Source organism: Dromaius novaehollandiae, chromosome W (genome assembly GCF_036370855.1).
Source record: "Dromaius novaehollandiae isolate bDroNov1 chromosome W, bDroNov1.hap1, whole genome shotgun sequence".
NCBI classification, from domain to species: Eukaryota; Metazoa; Chordata; class Aves; order Casuariiformes; family Dromaiidae; genus Dromaius; species Dromaius novaehollandiae.
Genome location: NC_088130.1, coordinates 61640532 through 61655413, shown reverse-complemented (window position 1 = coordinate 61655413; position 14882 = coordinate 61640532). Strand labels below are relative to the sequence as shown.

The window sequence follows — 14882 nt, the reverse complement described above, 5'->3', positions numbered from 1 at the left end:
CTGCTGATCCTTACAGCAGGAGCCCTGTTGGGACCATGGCATGGATGCCTGTGGCAGTCACTGCCTCATACATAATCCTACAAAACACAGGTAAGACCATCAGATGTTCTCATCCCTCAGAGCATCTCTCTCCAGCACACCATGAACAGTCCCGAATGGGAGCTAGTCCTTGATTCAGTTCCTCCAGCATCCACCCCCGCTGGTTTAAGAAGCCAGGAAGAATCAATCGAATGGAGAGAAATGACACTAGAGACACTTTTGCACTGAAATGTCATATTCTTCAGAAGAGCCCCAGTAACTTTGTGCTTGAGGTCAATTCTCACATCAGCAGTGTTTCCATTTCCATGGAATGGGCAGTGCATTCACCATATTTTCTGCTGAAAAAGTGATTTCAGATGTACATGTACATAAAGAATGACAACTACATACAAAATATGTAAAGATGTCATCACCCACGTCTTTCAGCAGCAGGCAACTAATGATCTGCACAACAAAACACCACTCCTACTATGGCAGACAACCCCCTGCCATCTCCCCAAAGGGCCATGCTTACTCTCAGCTCCTGGAGGTAGCACTGTACAGGGTCATAATCCACCACTGGGAAGAGGATCTTCACTCCCACACTGTTCTTCACCACTCCTCGGGAAAATGACTTTACTGGCCGGTCCACACTCTCCAGATGCCGAGGAATCTGGTTTGGGTTCAGGTGGATTAGGACATCATAGAAATCCAAAGGAGGGCGGAAGACCATCTGCAGGGAGAAAAGACCAGTGCTACTTGCAATATAGGACACAGGAGGGCAGGAGAGCTGGGAGAGATTTCCTAAGTCATTATTCGCATTTTCTTCCCTCCTGTCCCCCACTACCACCTTGGAAAACAGCAAGTGAAAGTCAAAATTTTTGTGATGTGTCAAAAGTTTGACAAAATGTCTCTAGAAAAAATACCTCTATGGTGGAGTCTCTGGGTGCTCCAGCCCCATCTGGTCACTACATTTACTTTGGGCTGAGACACACCTGGTCCATCATGTGCTCTGCTCACATCAAAATAGGATGCGACTCTCACTCTCCTGCACCCCACACAAGTGTTATAACCAGAACAACATCTAGAGCGATGTGGTTCCCCCTTTAGCTATCTCCTCGTGGATAAGCTAAATGTTCTCTGGACCAGCAAAGTGCACCAGTAAGGACACACTTCATTGCTGCAACCCAACCTTCTAGCAAGCTAAATCCTTTTGAGAGGGGAACTGCTCCCCAGCCACATCAGACATCTAAGCCAGAAGATCACTTGTTTTCCCCAACCTGTAAAGGAGAAGAAGGAAAAAAACCAAAAACAAACAAACAAAAAAACCCACCAACCACACCACCACAACCCTAACCACTACATATCATATACCACCAAGGTACTTGGAACAGGAATCTGAACTCTCCAGGGCTAGGGAATGGTCACTGAAGAAACAGGGTTGACAAGGTTGTCCTCTCCAGCTTTGACCACAGACCCCAGAAAGCTCTTTTTTGAGTACAAGATGGTGGGGTAGTCAAGAGAGGGACAAATGGCAAGCTGAGATAGGATAAACACGGAGTGGAGCAGAGTCCCAGGAAAAAAAAAAAAAAAAAAAAAAAAAAAAAAAAAGGAGAGAGAGAGAGAGAGAGAGAGCGCGCACGCGCAAGAGAGTCAAGAAGCTAATAGGAGCCAAACTGCACCACAGGGAACACAAGGAGCTGCATAACAATAGGACAGCTCTGTATGACGAACAGTCATCACCCCAAAGGACAACAGCATCTTCCATCAAGCAAACAGAGGGCGAGAACATGCCCCATTAATGGAGGGGAGCAATCCCAGGCACATAAATATTTAGACAGGCAGGATCTGGCACTCTGAATATAGCTGTATTAAAATGGAAAACTTAAAACCATGTGTACGTTTCTGTGGAATAAATGACGTGGGGACATGGACAGAGCTATCAGACACCACCCAGCAAGGCGCTGGCAGAAAACCAGCTGACAGAACTGGTTAATAGCCAAGTTGGAGAAAATGTATCAAGAACAACAGCAATTGGCAACAGGTCCCCGCTTTGGTCCCCACACAGTCCTTTTCCCACCAGGCTGACAAAGCCCATGGCTTATTCCATCCCCTGGGGAGCAAAGGAATGAAGCTCACAGACCCACTTCTGCATCCATGTGAGAAGCAGCACATCCCCCAGAACCCAAATGCAAGGAAAACCAAAACTTGGAGCTCCCCTTGGCACATCTCTTTAGACATATGACAAGAAGAGGCATCTCCAAGTTGCACTGGAAAGGTTTTTCTCTCCTCTCAGCCCCACACTTTGCTTACAAACAGATTAACAGCCCTGGAAACAGTGCCCCGTGTTTATCCCATTTTGATGGCAAATTCATTTCCTGCTTCACAGGCTATGCCCAGAAACTCTGCTCAGCACAGTCACCCCAACTCAGGACTCCTTTCCTACTAGCACAGAAAAAGACCCAGCAGCCATAGAGTATCTGCAAAGGAGCTGAAGGGACCGCAAATCCCTCCACTGACAACAGCATCTCTGACTCACAGGAAGAAAAGCCTGCATTCTGTTTATTGTCAGCAGTTTAACCAACTAGACAGCCACCTGCCATCTCCCTGGCCAAAAGCATTAACTGAAATTCTCAGGATAGCACAGCTGCTGCCTGGCACAGCCCTGGGCTCAAGAACAGACCTTTTATTCCAGTGATGATATAACAGATGTGAGCGGAGAGTTTCTGTGTCCTACCTGTTCGTTTGCAAGCCCAGCACAGGCTGTCAGAGCACAATGCTGACATCTCAGGTCCTATCTGACCCACCTGCAATGCAGCTGCCCTCCCACCCTGGGGAGGTCCCATGCCAGGAGGAAGCACAGCCAGACCTATTCCAGACACCAGATCAAAGAATAAGTCTTAAGACACAGAATAAAAACATAGCTGCAGCCAGGAGGGAGAGGAAGGTAGGATAAATCTGCCTGCACTTCCTGAGGCTTTCTTCCTTACAGCCAAGCTGAGGGGTGAAGGAGGAAGGAAGCTTTCCGGGTTTTACCGCTCAATTCACTTCCCACAGTCAGTTTGCAGATCACTTCTCCTCCCAGCCAAGCAGTTCACAAAAACAGCAAGAGGGAAGAAACCATTGCCGAGGAGGCAGAGAAGGCAACAGAAGTAGTTCTGGGCAGCTTTCCACTCATCGCAGTGAATCAAGAAGTGCTGAGAACCAGGCATGAGGACCCTGACCAAGGGAAAGGGGAGCTCTCCATACCCAACCAATGCTGTCATCACCCTACGCTCTGGAGAGCACAGGTCCTCATCCACTAGCTAGGACCGTGGCCAAGAGCTGACTGCAAGGTTCCTCACCCGAACATGCAGCGCAGAGGCCAAATGGATGACACAGCCATACGCTGCCAAGGATGGACATTCATGGGACTGACCATGTTACCTGACATCCCAATCAATGCTCAGGCTGATTTCTGGGATCAAAACTGACCATGCTTGTACATGGAATGAGAAGTGAGGAGGCAGAGCAGGGAGAGTTACAAAGTCTTTGCTATTAACTGCAACCAAATGCAAACCAACTACAGCAGCTGTTTGCTTCACCTCAGTATGGTTAACATCACAAGCACAGACACAGAACAGGCAGCGAGTCTGACGGGTCCTCCTGGGTGAACATTCCTCCCACCAGCCAGCAAGGACTGCCTGTGACCTAATACCAACTTTCAGGCTGTCTTCTGTTAAAAATATACCACCAGGAAAGGCAGTGCTGAACTACAAATAGGCTGCGCTTATATTTCCCAAGAAGCAGTCTCTTGTTTCCCTCCCTTCCACATTTTGGAAGGTCCAGGATGCAGACACAGATGGAGCATGCCAGTTAAGCAGCTAACACACAAGCAGCAAAAACCTAAAGCTGCTGCTTCAGTGAGACCCCTCGGAGACCCCACAGATGCTCAACTGGTTGAGAGAGACACTTACAGCTTTGGAGTAGCTCATTACAGCCCTGGCTAAACTTAGATTCAGAAAGACGAGTCCTCAGGTTTCATTCCGCTGCAGCAATACCATCGTCTTGAGGAACAAGACGTTTGTCATCCCTTAGCTGCAACGCACGTGGCTGTCAATACCAAGACATGTGTACCAGCCTGGGAGATGAAGCAGGACCTGAGCAGATACCACATGCATGGGTACAGTGCCCTATTCCACAGGTTCGACTGCTGAATAGGAACCACGCAGGCAGCTTTGTAAAGCCAGAATGCCTCAACCACAATGCAAAAAGCAGTCTGCCAAACAACGCAGGAACACAAGAAAAGCCAGAGTATGCTTGAACCAAGGCATGCCGTGATGCTCGGCCCTGTCCATCAGTCATGCCACAGCACTGAGTGGTGCCCAGAGCTCCCTGCACGCCTAGGCCCAAAAGATTTCCCACCCAAAACACCAAGTCAGAGCAACAGTTTAGAGAACCCAGTGACAGCCCCATTCCATAGCATGTTTAAGCAATTTTCCCATGGTCACATCAGGAGTCTGTGGCAAAGCCAGGAACTGACCCCAAACCACCCAAAACCCAGCTCCAGGCCCCCACAAAATCTCCTTCTCCATCAGCATCTCCCAATTTCCTTGGGAACTGGTAGCACTCAGCCTTACCAAGAGGAGGTCCCTACGTATACCGGCATTCAGGACACCCAGTCAATATCTTACACAGAAGAAAATAAGCCTGAAGCCCAAACCGGACAGTAGTCACATCTGGACATCGGCCACAGTGTCCTCAGTGATCTCATTGTAATCATTATCAAATCGGAAGCACTACACCAGATAACAATCATTTACCAGATAGGCCTAGCCCCCGCTTCCTTCTCCCCTCATTAACATTCCTCACCCACCACATTTTCCATAATACAGGGAGTGCTGTAGATAAACTGATCGTTTAAAAGGCATCAGGAGCTAGCAGGTTCATTTCCTTCACTAATAAATAATAATTCAAGGAACATGAAACTACTAGCAAGGCTTCCCCCCAAGGGGCTGCTCAGAGATATCCACCCCTGCTCTGGGAACAGGCAACGTGATTAAAATGGACACCCAGAGCCTGCAAGTGTATTCCAGGTAAAGGCAAGGGCAGCCAAAAGATCACAATTAGCCGTAATACCAATTCCAGAGGACGTAGAGAAACAACAAGGGGGTCCAGGCATATCTTGGCAGAAAGCAGCATAGGGGAGAAAATAAGCCTATAAATAAACAAGCCCCCTCCCTGCAATTTCCTTTCTCAATCACTGTAGAAAACATCAAGGCTGTAGCCTGTCCCCACAGCATCAACTCTGACCTCTCTCGAGGGCCTTGTATCCAGGCCCAACCTCCAGCTTACCCAGGCTTTCTGTGACAGATCTCCAAGACGGGGCACTTTCTGGCCAAACCCAGAGCTCAGACTCCTGTCCAGGAGAGAGCTGCACATGATGGTGGTGGGAGGGACCTGGAGAAGCCACACAATCCATCCATGACCCAAACTGAGAGGTCTGCATCAAACACAGCTGGGAAACAACAGTCACACCTCCTGCAGCAGAGGCTCCATAGCCTCCCTGGGCTCCTCAACACTTTCAGAAGTGGGCTCGAGACCAGTTTCCTAAACTACTCTTCCTCTGCAAACTCCGCTTCTTGTCCCAAGTGAACACAAAAAATGGATTTTCTTCCACTTTGCAGAACTGCTCCCCTCCCCCTTTTCCTTAAAAAGTTATTTGAAAAATGCTAGCCCATCTTTTTTGTCAGCTCTAGACCAGCTGGTCCTACTCTCTTCAGCCTTCCCTCCCAGATGACACTTTCCAGACTTCTCTCACCCTCCTGTGGTCTTCCCCAGTTGTGACCAGGGCTCTCCTCACCTAATGCCAACCACATAGGGGTCTGCATAGGAGCTAGCCCTGCCAGGTCCCCTTTAAAGTCAGGAGGGACTCATCTGATCACTTCAGATACCCACTTTGGGAAGAACTGTACCATAGCCTGGCAGTGCTGTGGGGAGCTGAGGAGGGCTAGCTCAGGTGTAGACATCACTCGGTCACACAGACACTGCACATACATTTCTACTGCAGCTTTCCAACACACCCTTGGCTCACATACACAGGCAGGAGGCTGTTCCCAAACTCACTCTCCTGTCCCAGCACGCTGGCCACATCGCTTGCTCCATCACCTCTTTGCTGCTCATCTCTTCAGTCCTCTTTCCACTACAGCATCAACTACTCTGCTGCTGCACTGAACTACCCTGAGCAGGTGCTGTGCCCACAGCACTGAACTTGAAGATTAGCAGTGCCTAGATGGTTGAAATACTGCTCTCTGCAGGAAACCAAGCTGCTAGGAGAGCTTGTTTTGAGCATGGCCCAGAGTGCAACAATTACAGAGGTGATACATTCTAAGCCGAAGTGATAAACCTGAAATCCTGTTGGCTTGACAAACTCCAGTTCTACTTATTAAACTGCATCTCTGCAGATCCCATCTGCAGCCAGACACACACCCTTCCCATTCAGAACAGCAGCACAGTCATGGGATGAGCAAATGCGCGAGAGCTGCTGCAGGGCAGCCCAGGTAGGGGCTGTCTGCCACAGGCTAGATAGACGGCATCCTAAGGCCTCCCCTCTCTACCATACAGGAGCACGAAGAGATCTCATCTCCATCCAGTTTTCCAGCTACAAATTCATGTGGAGGACAGCTGATATCAGTGATTCCTGCCAGCACTGCTTCCCAAAAGGCCTCTCGGACAACTGTTCAGCCACCGGATGCAAACACACCTTCTCTGGGACACTTTCAAAGAGCAGCTGCTTTTGAAGCTGTTATTTCTGAATAACACACAGCGCAGGTGCCTGACTTACCAGCCACAGGACAACCAGAGTGAGGAGGAGGAAGACGACTTGACTAACTCACTCAGACTGCGCCAAAGCAGGCAACAACTCTCTGGCTGGGCACAAGTGTGGACAGCGTTATGGCACCATTTCTAAAATTTTTAGGAGGCTCCCCTCCATAAATCATCTAGAGTCTGTCATTAATCCAGAAAATCTCTACAGCTATACCTTCATCCTGTGCTAATTACCCCCTAATGACTACCTTCTCTTACCTCTTGTTCAGCCAAGCGCTGAAGAGGATCGCAGTCTCATCTCCCTAATCGTCCTTTAGCACAACATCCTGGATCCTTTTCAGCCTGGACTTTGCTCTGGCCATGACGCAGAAAGGAAGAGTACTTACCGGCTATTCTGTCTGTTATCATCTTCCTCTTCCTCCATCCCACAATAGACTCCTGACAGGAGGAGCAGATGTAGCAGTGGCTAAGGGAGGGCAGAAATTCAGTATGCAGTGACCAGGAGTGTATCTCCCTCCACCGGCCAAGAGCTGTGGCAGCCTGACGAGAGACTGATTCAGGAACAACCCTCACATTTGAAAGCAGCCAGCTCCACACAGCCTCATCACAAGAGACACACTCCTTGAGAACAAAGACTTTATCTGCACCATGAGGACAGGCCCCTCCTCTTCTGCCTTCATCCCTTTACACCAAAATACTCCAATGTCTCCTGAATTATATGAGGTTCAATATAAAAGGCTTCCAAGCACCCAAATGCACAGCAGCAGCATCAGAAAACACCAAATAGAAGAGAGCAGGATGCAGCACTGAGCTCTGCTACTGACTTACACATGAGGCTCCCCTTCTTCTAACCATTGGCACCTACCTCTTTCATATAATTCCTGTACTCCTCTAAGGAAACAGCCAATTGCAACAGTGTTTTACCTCTTCTCCCAGATGCTGGCAATCTAAACCCTTCACAGTTCTCGGCCAACGCCCAGCACTCTTGAACATGGGATGCTGCTGCCAAGAGAAGCTGTGCATGACGTGGCAGCCCGTCACACCTCAAAGCTGCCAGCCCTGGCATTCAGCTCAGCCACACTCCAGGGTGGCTCCAGAGGGCAGCCCCAAGCAAAATCAAGGGCCTTCACTTTGCTAGATGCTGTGCAAATGCACGAAGACAACAACTGCCACCAGAAATCATACACGGTCTATATAAGTAGACCTGAAAGCAGGAGAAAGGTGTCTCCAGTCTTAGGAGACTGGCACTTCAAAACCAGCATCCTAGTCCCAGGATGTAGCAGGGTCACTGGCCTTGCCTGTAGAAGACAGGCTACAGAGCCACAGCTAAAAGCATCCACATCATAAATCAGACTAAAACTGCAGAAATTAAGCATCTGGCACATCGAGAGTGGCAGTCAAGCACTGATACATCAAATCCCAAAAGAAATCTATCCTGTGGACAAAACCAGCGTTTCTATTTTATACGTGAGGGCACCAGTATAGGCCAGAGGTTTTTGCTCATAGTCCTGAAAGACAAGAAAGAAAATCAGATCTCCGTGTCCCCAGTCTTGCTCACTATACAGCAAAGACACAACAGCTTGGATTTTAACTCTGCTGAAAGACCCCAATTCAGGCACACATAGGAGCCTAGACAGCTGAAATCACACTGCTCAGCCAAGTAGCTCATGCACCTTTCTTTAAACCAGTTCAGGTGAAGACCTTTATCGTCCCCAGCCCCTAACCTTTTCCAACTGGAGTTAAACCTCGCATTCAGCCAGAGTCCAAAATACCACTAAATGGATTTGTCCAGGGCTCTTTCATCTCAACACTTTCTCTTGAGGCTTCTTCACCACAAAACCTCAGACCAATTTGACTTCATTTTCTTTTCCTGTCCATTCAGGATACCTGCAAGCTCATCCAGGCCTAAATGCCTCTGGGAAAGGCCCAGCAGCAGCATCTGCCACCAAGCTTGACTCAGGCAAAGCCAGAAGTGGAGGCATACTGCAGGGTCAACGCTGGGGAGATGCACCCGATGCTATGCAAAGCTCCAAGACAAGCCTGAAACCAGAATGAGCAGTTTCCCCACTGTCGGAGGTAGGGAGAGACAAGAATTAAATGGAAACTGGCTAGCAGCTTGGGAGCTCAGATCATGCAGACACACCTGCACATGGGGGCAGGACTTGACTAGGCAGCCTCCATCCCACATCAGGATGGCTAGACTGCCCCGTGTCCAGCTCCTCCCCCCAGCTCATTCAGGCAAAGCCCAAAAACCCTCGCGCAGGTACCCGAAAGGATTACCTTCACATCCTGGCTGCTGAGCGGGTCCATGAGCTGTTCCTCCAGGGCCCGGAGGGACTCTGAGGCTAGCACAAGAAGGCGCTGCAGGATCTGAGGAGGGAAGAGAGCTAGAGGGTAAAACTTGGGGGTTTGCAGAGAGCGGAATGGACATGACTAATGCACAGGGCCGGTGGAGCTCAATGCACCACTGGGACCACTGAACGGCCCCCATCTGGCAGCCACTGCAGGGCAAGGAGGGAAGGCCCCAGCTCACCTGCGCTGAGGGTCGCTCTTTGGTCCACATCGAGGTCCACTTGTCTTTGGGGGTGGCAATGAACATGATGGGAAGGCGAGAGCGAGCAGCCACAAACTTGTTCTTGATCTCCGTGCAGTCAGCATCTGGAGAGGGCAGGCAGATGGATCAGATGCTCTGTCCCCTCCACACCCATGTAACACAGCCCAAGAAAGGGCAATATAATCAGCTTTTGTCCTCTTCCATCCTCTGCTCAAACCCTCTGATCGCTTGTCCCTGTGCAGCCAACTCCCTAGCAGCCTGGACCATGGGCAGCAGCCCTGCCCCCGTTTCTTGTTTCTCTTATTCAAGCTCAAAGCCCCAACAGGGGAGGCAGAGTGAAGAGGCAGCAACTCCCAAAAATTAACCATTAGAGCCCACCCCTGGCTTTCTGTCCATGATGTGCCCACCACGTACCACAAGGCAGCAGGGTCTGCATTTGACTCTCAGCAGCCCTCATCCCCTGGCACATCAATTCCTTATTCCTGTTCACCTCCACAGGGGAAAACAAGGCTTGGGAGCCTGCCCATGCCAGGTCCAGTCCCAAAGAGTCGTTCACAGTTGCACAGCCTCTGGGCACAGGTGCTTTTTTCATCCAACAGATCAGTCTTGCTGAACAACAGGCCAAGTTGGTTGAGGGTGAGACAATGTGACAGACAGCAGCAACATAAACCAGATGCCAGGACCACGTGGGAAACACGGATGCCAGGGCAAGAGCAGTTTGGAAACTGCCAGGGCAAGAGCAGTTTGGAAACACAAACCTCTGCCACAGCCCCTGCAGCACACCAGCACCAGCCAGCCACTTCTGTCCCACAATGGTCAAACTCCCCTGCCTGGGCTCAGAGACACAGCTGCACAAACAAGCACAGTGCATCAAGGTGGGGGAGAGTCAAAGTTATAGCTATTGTCCCAGAGGCACAACTAGCAAGATGAAAAGAAGGATTCCCCAAGACACCATCTTTTCCCATGACTACATTATGGATAGATTCCAGGGACACAAATGAGCTGCCTCACTTAATAGTTATCCAACAGTGTTTGCAACGAGCCTTGTTCCTTGCAAGCCCAGCCTGCGTATTTCTTCTTCTTCTGTCTCTGGGAGACACAAACGTAGGATGAATCCCTCAAAGAAAAACATGCAATCGAAAAATCAAGACTATCCCCTCTTCATATCCCATTCCCTTCTAATCCCCTCCTAAGGGAGGCCAACAGAACACAGGCAAATGATCTACATCTCCTGAACCCCACAACATACAAAGCAGAGCCTGAACACTTCAGACCAGAGGCAAGAAGTGGCTCTTTTTGCTCACCCCATGGAAGGATGCCTGTATCTCTCCGGCTCTCAGCAAGATGGCTCATCACACCAGAAGGATGGCTGCTGGCCAAGAAAGGTTTAGAGGTGGCAAGCCCAGCAGTACAACCAGCTTTTGTCCTTTCCCACCCAGCTTTGGCCGGAGTACTTCCTTGGCATCGCTGTTCTGCTGCAGCTGTGCAGAGCCAGCTCACACAGGGGATGAGCCTGATCACTGGCTTGAACGGACATTTATCATGTGGCACTTGCCAACTCCTTGAAGATAAACCCTTGCAACAGAGAAGGAAATGCCAATATAAACCTTGACCACCTCCTCTCCAACCTCTGGGATGCTGCTGCTGCAAAGCAGCACTGAGGGCTGCTGGCAGAGCAGAGAAGAAGATGCTGGAGCCACCTTGTACAGCTGAAAAGGAAAGCTGATGACATAAAAATCCCTTGGGGTCTAGTTACTAAATTCACAGAAGCTACATCCAGCTCAGGAAGTCTCCAAGCTGCAAGTAGCTGGAGGCTGGGAGAAAACTGGCGGGAGCACTGCTATACCCTTGCTCTGTTTTTGCACTCTTCCTCAGCATCTGCCTGTGGGAAATTTTGGATACAGGATGCAGGGTGAGATGGATCTTTGCTCTAACTCCACACGGCCACACTCATGTAGGCCCAGACGTGGTTCAAGGCACAGTCATTCAGACTGACACAGGCTAGAAACTAGTGAGGTTATGAGCTAATGAAAGAGTTTGTTTTCTGATTTGTTTTTAAGAGGAAAAAATAGCTTTTTGGCCAAAAACACTTCCTATTTTTTCATTTATAAAAAAAGAAAAAGCTGAAGGGTAGAAACATATCAGTTTCCAAAAAAACAATTCTCCCTCTCAAAAAAGAAAGAGCCGAGGGAGTACCGAAAACCATGGGAACAGCTGCTCCCTCCAGTGTTGCCCACAACACTCACAAGCAGCTTTTACTTTTCTTATTTATCAGCTTTAAAAGTTCAGGTGTTGCTATTCCCCCTGCCAAAGCTGAGACGTGTCTGCAGTGTAGCGAACAAGCCATGGCCTTTTCCGGCCCCCATGTTATTCAAAAAGATGATCGACAGACAAGACATTCAAACAGCCCAGGATCACAGGTTTGCCTGTATGTGCCAATATGCTCCTTTGGAAACCAGAGACACATTCACCAGGAGATCCACAGAGCTCACGAGATAAAAAAGTTCAAAGCCTCCCCCCGTGCCTCTGAGCACCTGGATGATTGAAGCCCTTTTTCCCTTACAGGTTTCTAAATCAGGGACTAGCAGCTAATGCCTGTGCTTCGTACTGCTCAGCAGGGCTCTCAAAGCAGATGCAGGGTAGGGAGGCTTTGCACCTTCCCACACCAGCTCAATCAGCGGCTGAAGGCGATTGCTCTCCCAGTGCAACCACCAGGCAGCCAACACAGAGCAGGAGCAAAGCTTCTCCACTGCAGGGCAGAGGCCTCAGCACCAGACTACCCCAGCTGAGCTCTGCAAAGGGCTGTCATCCCACTCCCCTTTGGGTCTCGCCCAGCCCAGCCCCCATGTTGCATCTGCCCAAAGCAGTTTACACAGCAGCCTTAACTGCATGCTGGTACTCTGCAACCACCTGCACTTGTAAGCACAAGGAGGACCTTCTCATGCAAAACAGTCATGGCACCTCAAGGAAGGACGAGATGAAGGACAAGTTTACAAGACACAGAAGCAAAGGCATGGGCCAGAAAGAGCCAGGGCAAAGCCTCAAGCTAAAAGGCTGGCTACAAAGGAGCAGAGGGCTTCAAAGGCACTGTGCAGTCCAACACTGCCCACGCTCACAAGAGATTTCAGTAATACCACAAAGCAACACAGAACTGTCAGCCAGATCACCTCTTCACAGGCAGGTATGAGAAAAAATAAAGCAAAACAAAAAAACCCCACAACCAAACAAACCTTGAAGCCAAGTTAAACACAGTAGGAGAACAAGGGCATGGAAAACCTCCTTGCCCCAGGCTGAAGCTGTGACATTCCACCATATCTAAAACCCCTAGAACTACACGCTGACCCAGGAGGGCCCTAGACCTTCATGCCATGGCTCTCCCACAGCTGTGGCCAGGGCCACCTGGGAGAGTCTGTGTGCTGCCAGCTCACCTGTGAGGGCTGCATTCAGGTTGACAATGAGAGGGCTGTTTTTCCAGTCAAAGGTTGCCAGGAGGTTGAGGAAGCGCAGAAACCCGACCTGAGGAGAGCTGCAGATGAGAGAAAACAGCTTAATGCTGGCATTTACTGCCCTAGCCAATCACCATGGCAGGAATGGGGCTTTGTGAATAACCTAGCAACAACCAGGGCACACACAGCCCCAAAAGAGATGTCTGAGCTGAGAGAGAAATCCAGAAGGAGTACAAGGCATTTTGCCTTCTCTGGGTCCCTGAGAACACAGGGAAATCCTTTCCCCTTGTTCCTTCCTCCTCAGGTTAAAGAAAGAAGAAGAAGAAGAAGAAGAAGGAAAAACCTCAAGAGACTGAAACATTTCCCCCAGTCTTCCCCATCTCCTGCAGCTCCAGGCAGCCTGCTGTCTAGGGGCAGAGCAAGGGGGAACCAGAGATAGGACTGCTCCCATCTCCAGTGTGGCTCTCAAACAGGACCACAACAGACACCAGCCCAAGCTCTCACTGTACCTGTTTCCCTGTAATACAACACACTCACAAAACAAGACAGCTGGAAGATGGGGCTCCTGCTAACAGAGTATTTCAGGAGACAGGAAAACTTTCCAGGCAGTAGACAGTTACTACTGTTATTTCTGGGAAGGAAACCGGATCTCAAGTGCAGGACAGACTAACCTTTGGGCTCTACACAGAGCATAAACATAGCCTTTAACTTCATTTCACCCCCTCTGGGCTGTATCCAGTCCACCTGCCAGAGATTGCAAGCAATTGGCCCCAAGGAGATATTTACCAACACTCTGCTCCATTTAGCTTTCAATGGCTGGCCTTCTGCCCTTCCCCTGGGAGTCTTTTCCAGGATAAACGGAGGCTGCAGCAGCCAGCACCACCATAACATCACTCCCAGGGAACCCAGGAGTATCAGCATGCTGCTAACCACCATGCATCCGTCATCTCTACTTCTCCCAGCTGTTTCCCACAGGCCAAAGAGTCCCATTAGTCCTCAAAGGCACAAAACACCCCTAGCAGTTGATCCTGCCCCATAGCAGAGGAAGACCAGACTCTCACGTACACCACATCTGGAAAGAGGCATCTTAGGCCACTGCGCTGTGATGGTGCCATGGAGGCACTGCCTGTACTCAGAGGCCAAAAGGACAGTGGCTCCCATCCTTATCAGGTGAGCACACAGCCACCACTGCAGCTGGCAGCCCACTGCTTCACCCCACTCACTCTCCAGCACAGCGGCACTTGGGGCAAGGGATAGATGAGGCCCAGCAGCACCAACAACCTCTGCCTTCTCCAACCAGCTGCACCCAGCAGAGCTTGGGACAGCTTTCCGGCATTACAGGGTCCTCCTATTCGCTTTTGCATGCCAGTGGATGGACCAGCTCTCTCAGCACCTCCTGCCCTGGCAGCATCCCTCCTCACTCCTTCATCCTATCTGCACACTGAGCAAGGAAAAAGGCAGTTAATCCCCATCCGGTCAGCTTGGGTTCCCCATCCTCACCTGGGCGGAGTGAAGGGGGCCGGGTGGAGGAAGAGGTATGCCACAAGGAGGTCCACGCACTCGTCGGAGATGTGGTCACTCAGGAGCTGGGCGCTGACCCAGCGCTTGGCCAGCCGGCAGGTGCTGCCAAAGGCAGGGTGCTGCTGCTGGAGCCTGTGAGGAGAGAGAAAAGCATCCATGACTGTTCAGCTGAGACATCCTAGGACCCAAACTGCCCTTCTGGCATTCAACAGAGAAGAGAGAAGCAAATCTCTGCCAGGGACGTGCGTTCCGTGGCACAAGCACAGGGCTCTCTTGTGGGTGTTGCATTTTGAGAGAACAAAAGGGTAATGCTACCACATGCTCCCCTGTAACTGTGCTGCGGTTCGGTACTTGTTTCCCTGTACCAGTGAGTGGTACAGGGAAACATCTGACAAGCAGGACAACCAGCTCTCTCCCATACCCACATTTGCCCTCCCCCCCCACCCCCTCCCTCAGAAGTCTTCCTGGCTCACAAGGAAGGCTGAGGGACCTCTTCCCTTTCTACAGTGAACTCTTCTCTGCACCATCACCCTCCA

The 14882-nt window shown here is 50.3% G+C and overlaps 1 protein-coding gene across 2 annotated transcripts in view; it reads right to left on the bottom strand.

Moving 5' to 3' along the window:
* The window catches only part of LOC112982202 (nucleolar protein 6), a 36711-nt gene that overhangs the window by 9886 nt on the left and 11943 nt on the right, over positions 1-14882 (bottom strand). The window contains exons 19-23 of one of the 2 annotated variants that reach the window (XM_026098421.2): positions 14326-14478; positions 12808-12905; positions 9359-9483; positions 9106-9195; positions 554-751 (exon numbers count right to left, since the gene is read on the bottom strand). In XM_026098421.2, the coding sequence (XP_025954206.2) occupies positions 554-751; positions 9106-9195; positions 9359-9483; positions 12808-12905; positions 14326-14478 (664 nt within the window). The remainder of the gene's footprint in view (positions 1-553; positions 752-9105; positions 9196-9358; positions 9484-12807; positions 12906-14325; positions 14479-14882) is intronic. The other variant, XM_026098422.2, reaches the window with a different exon arrangement.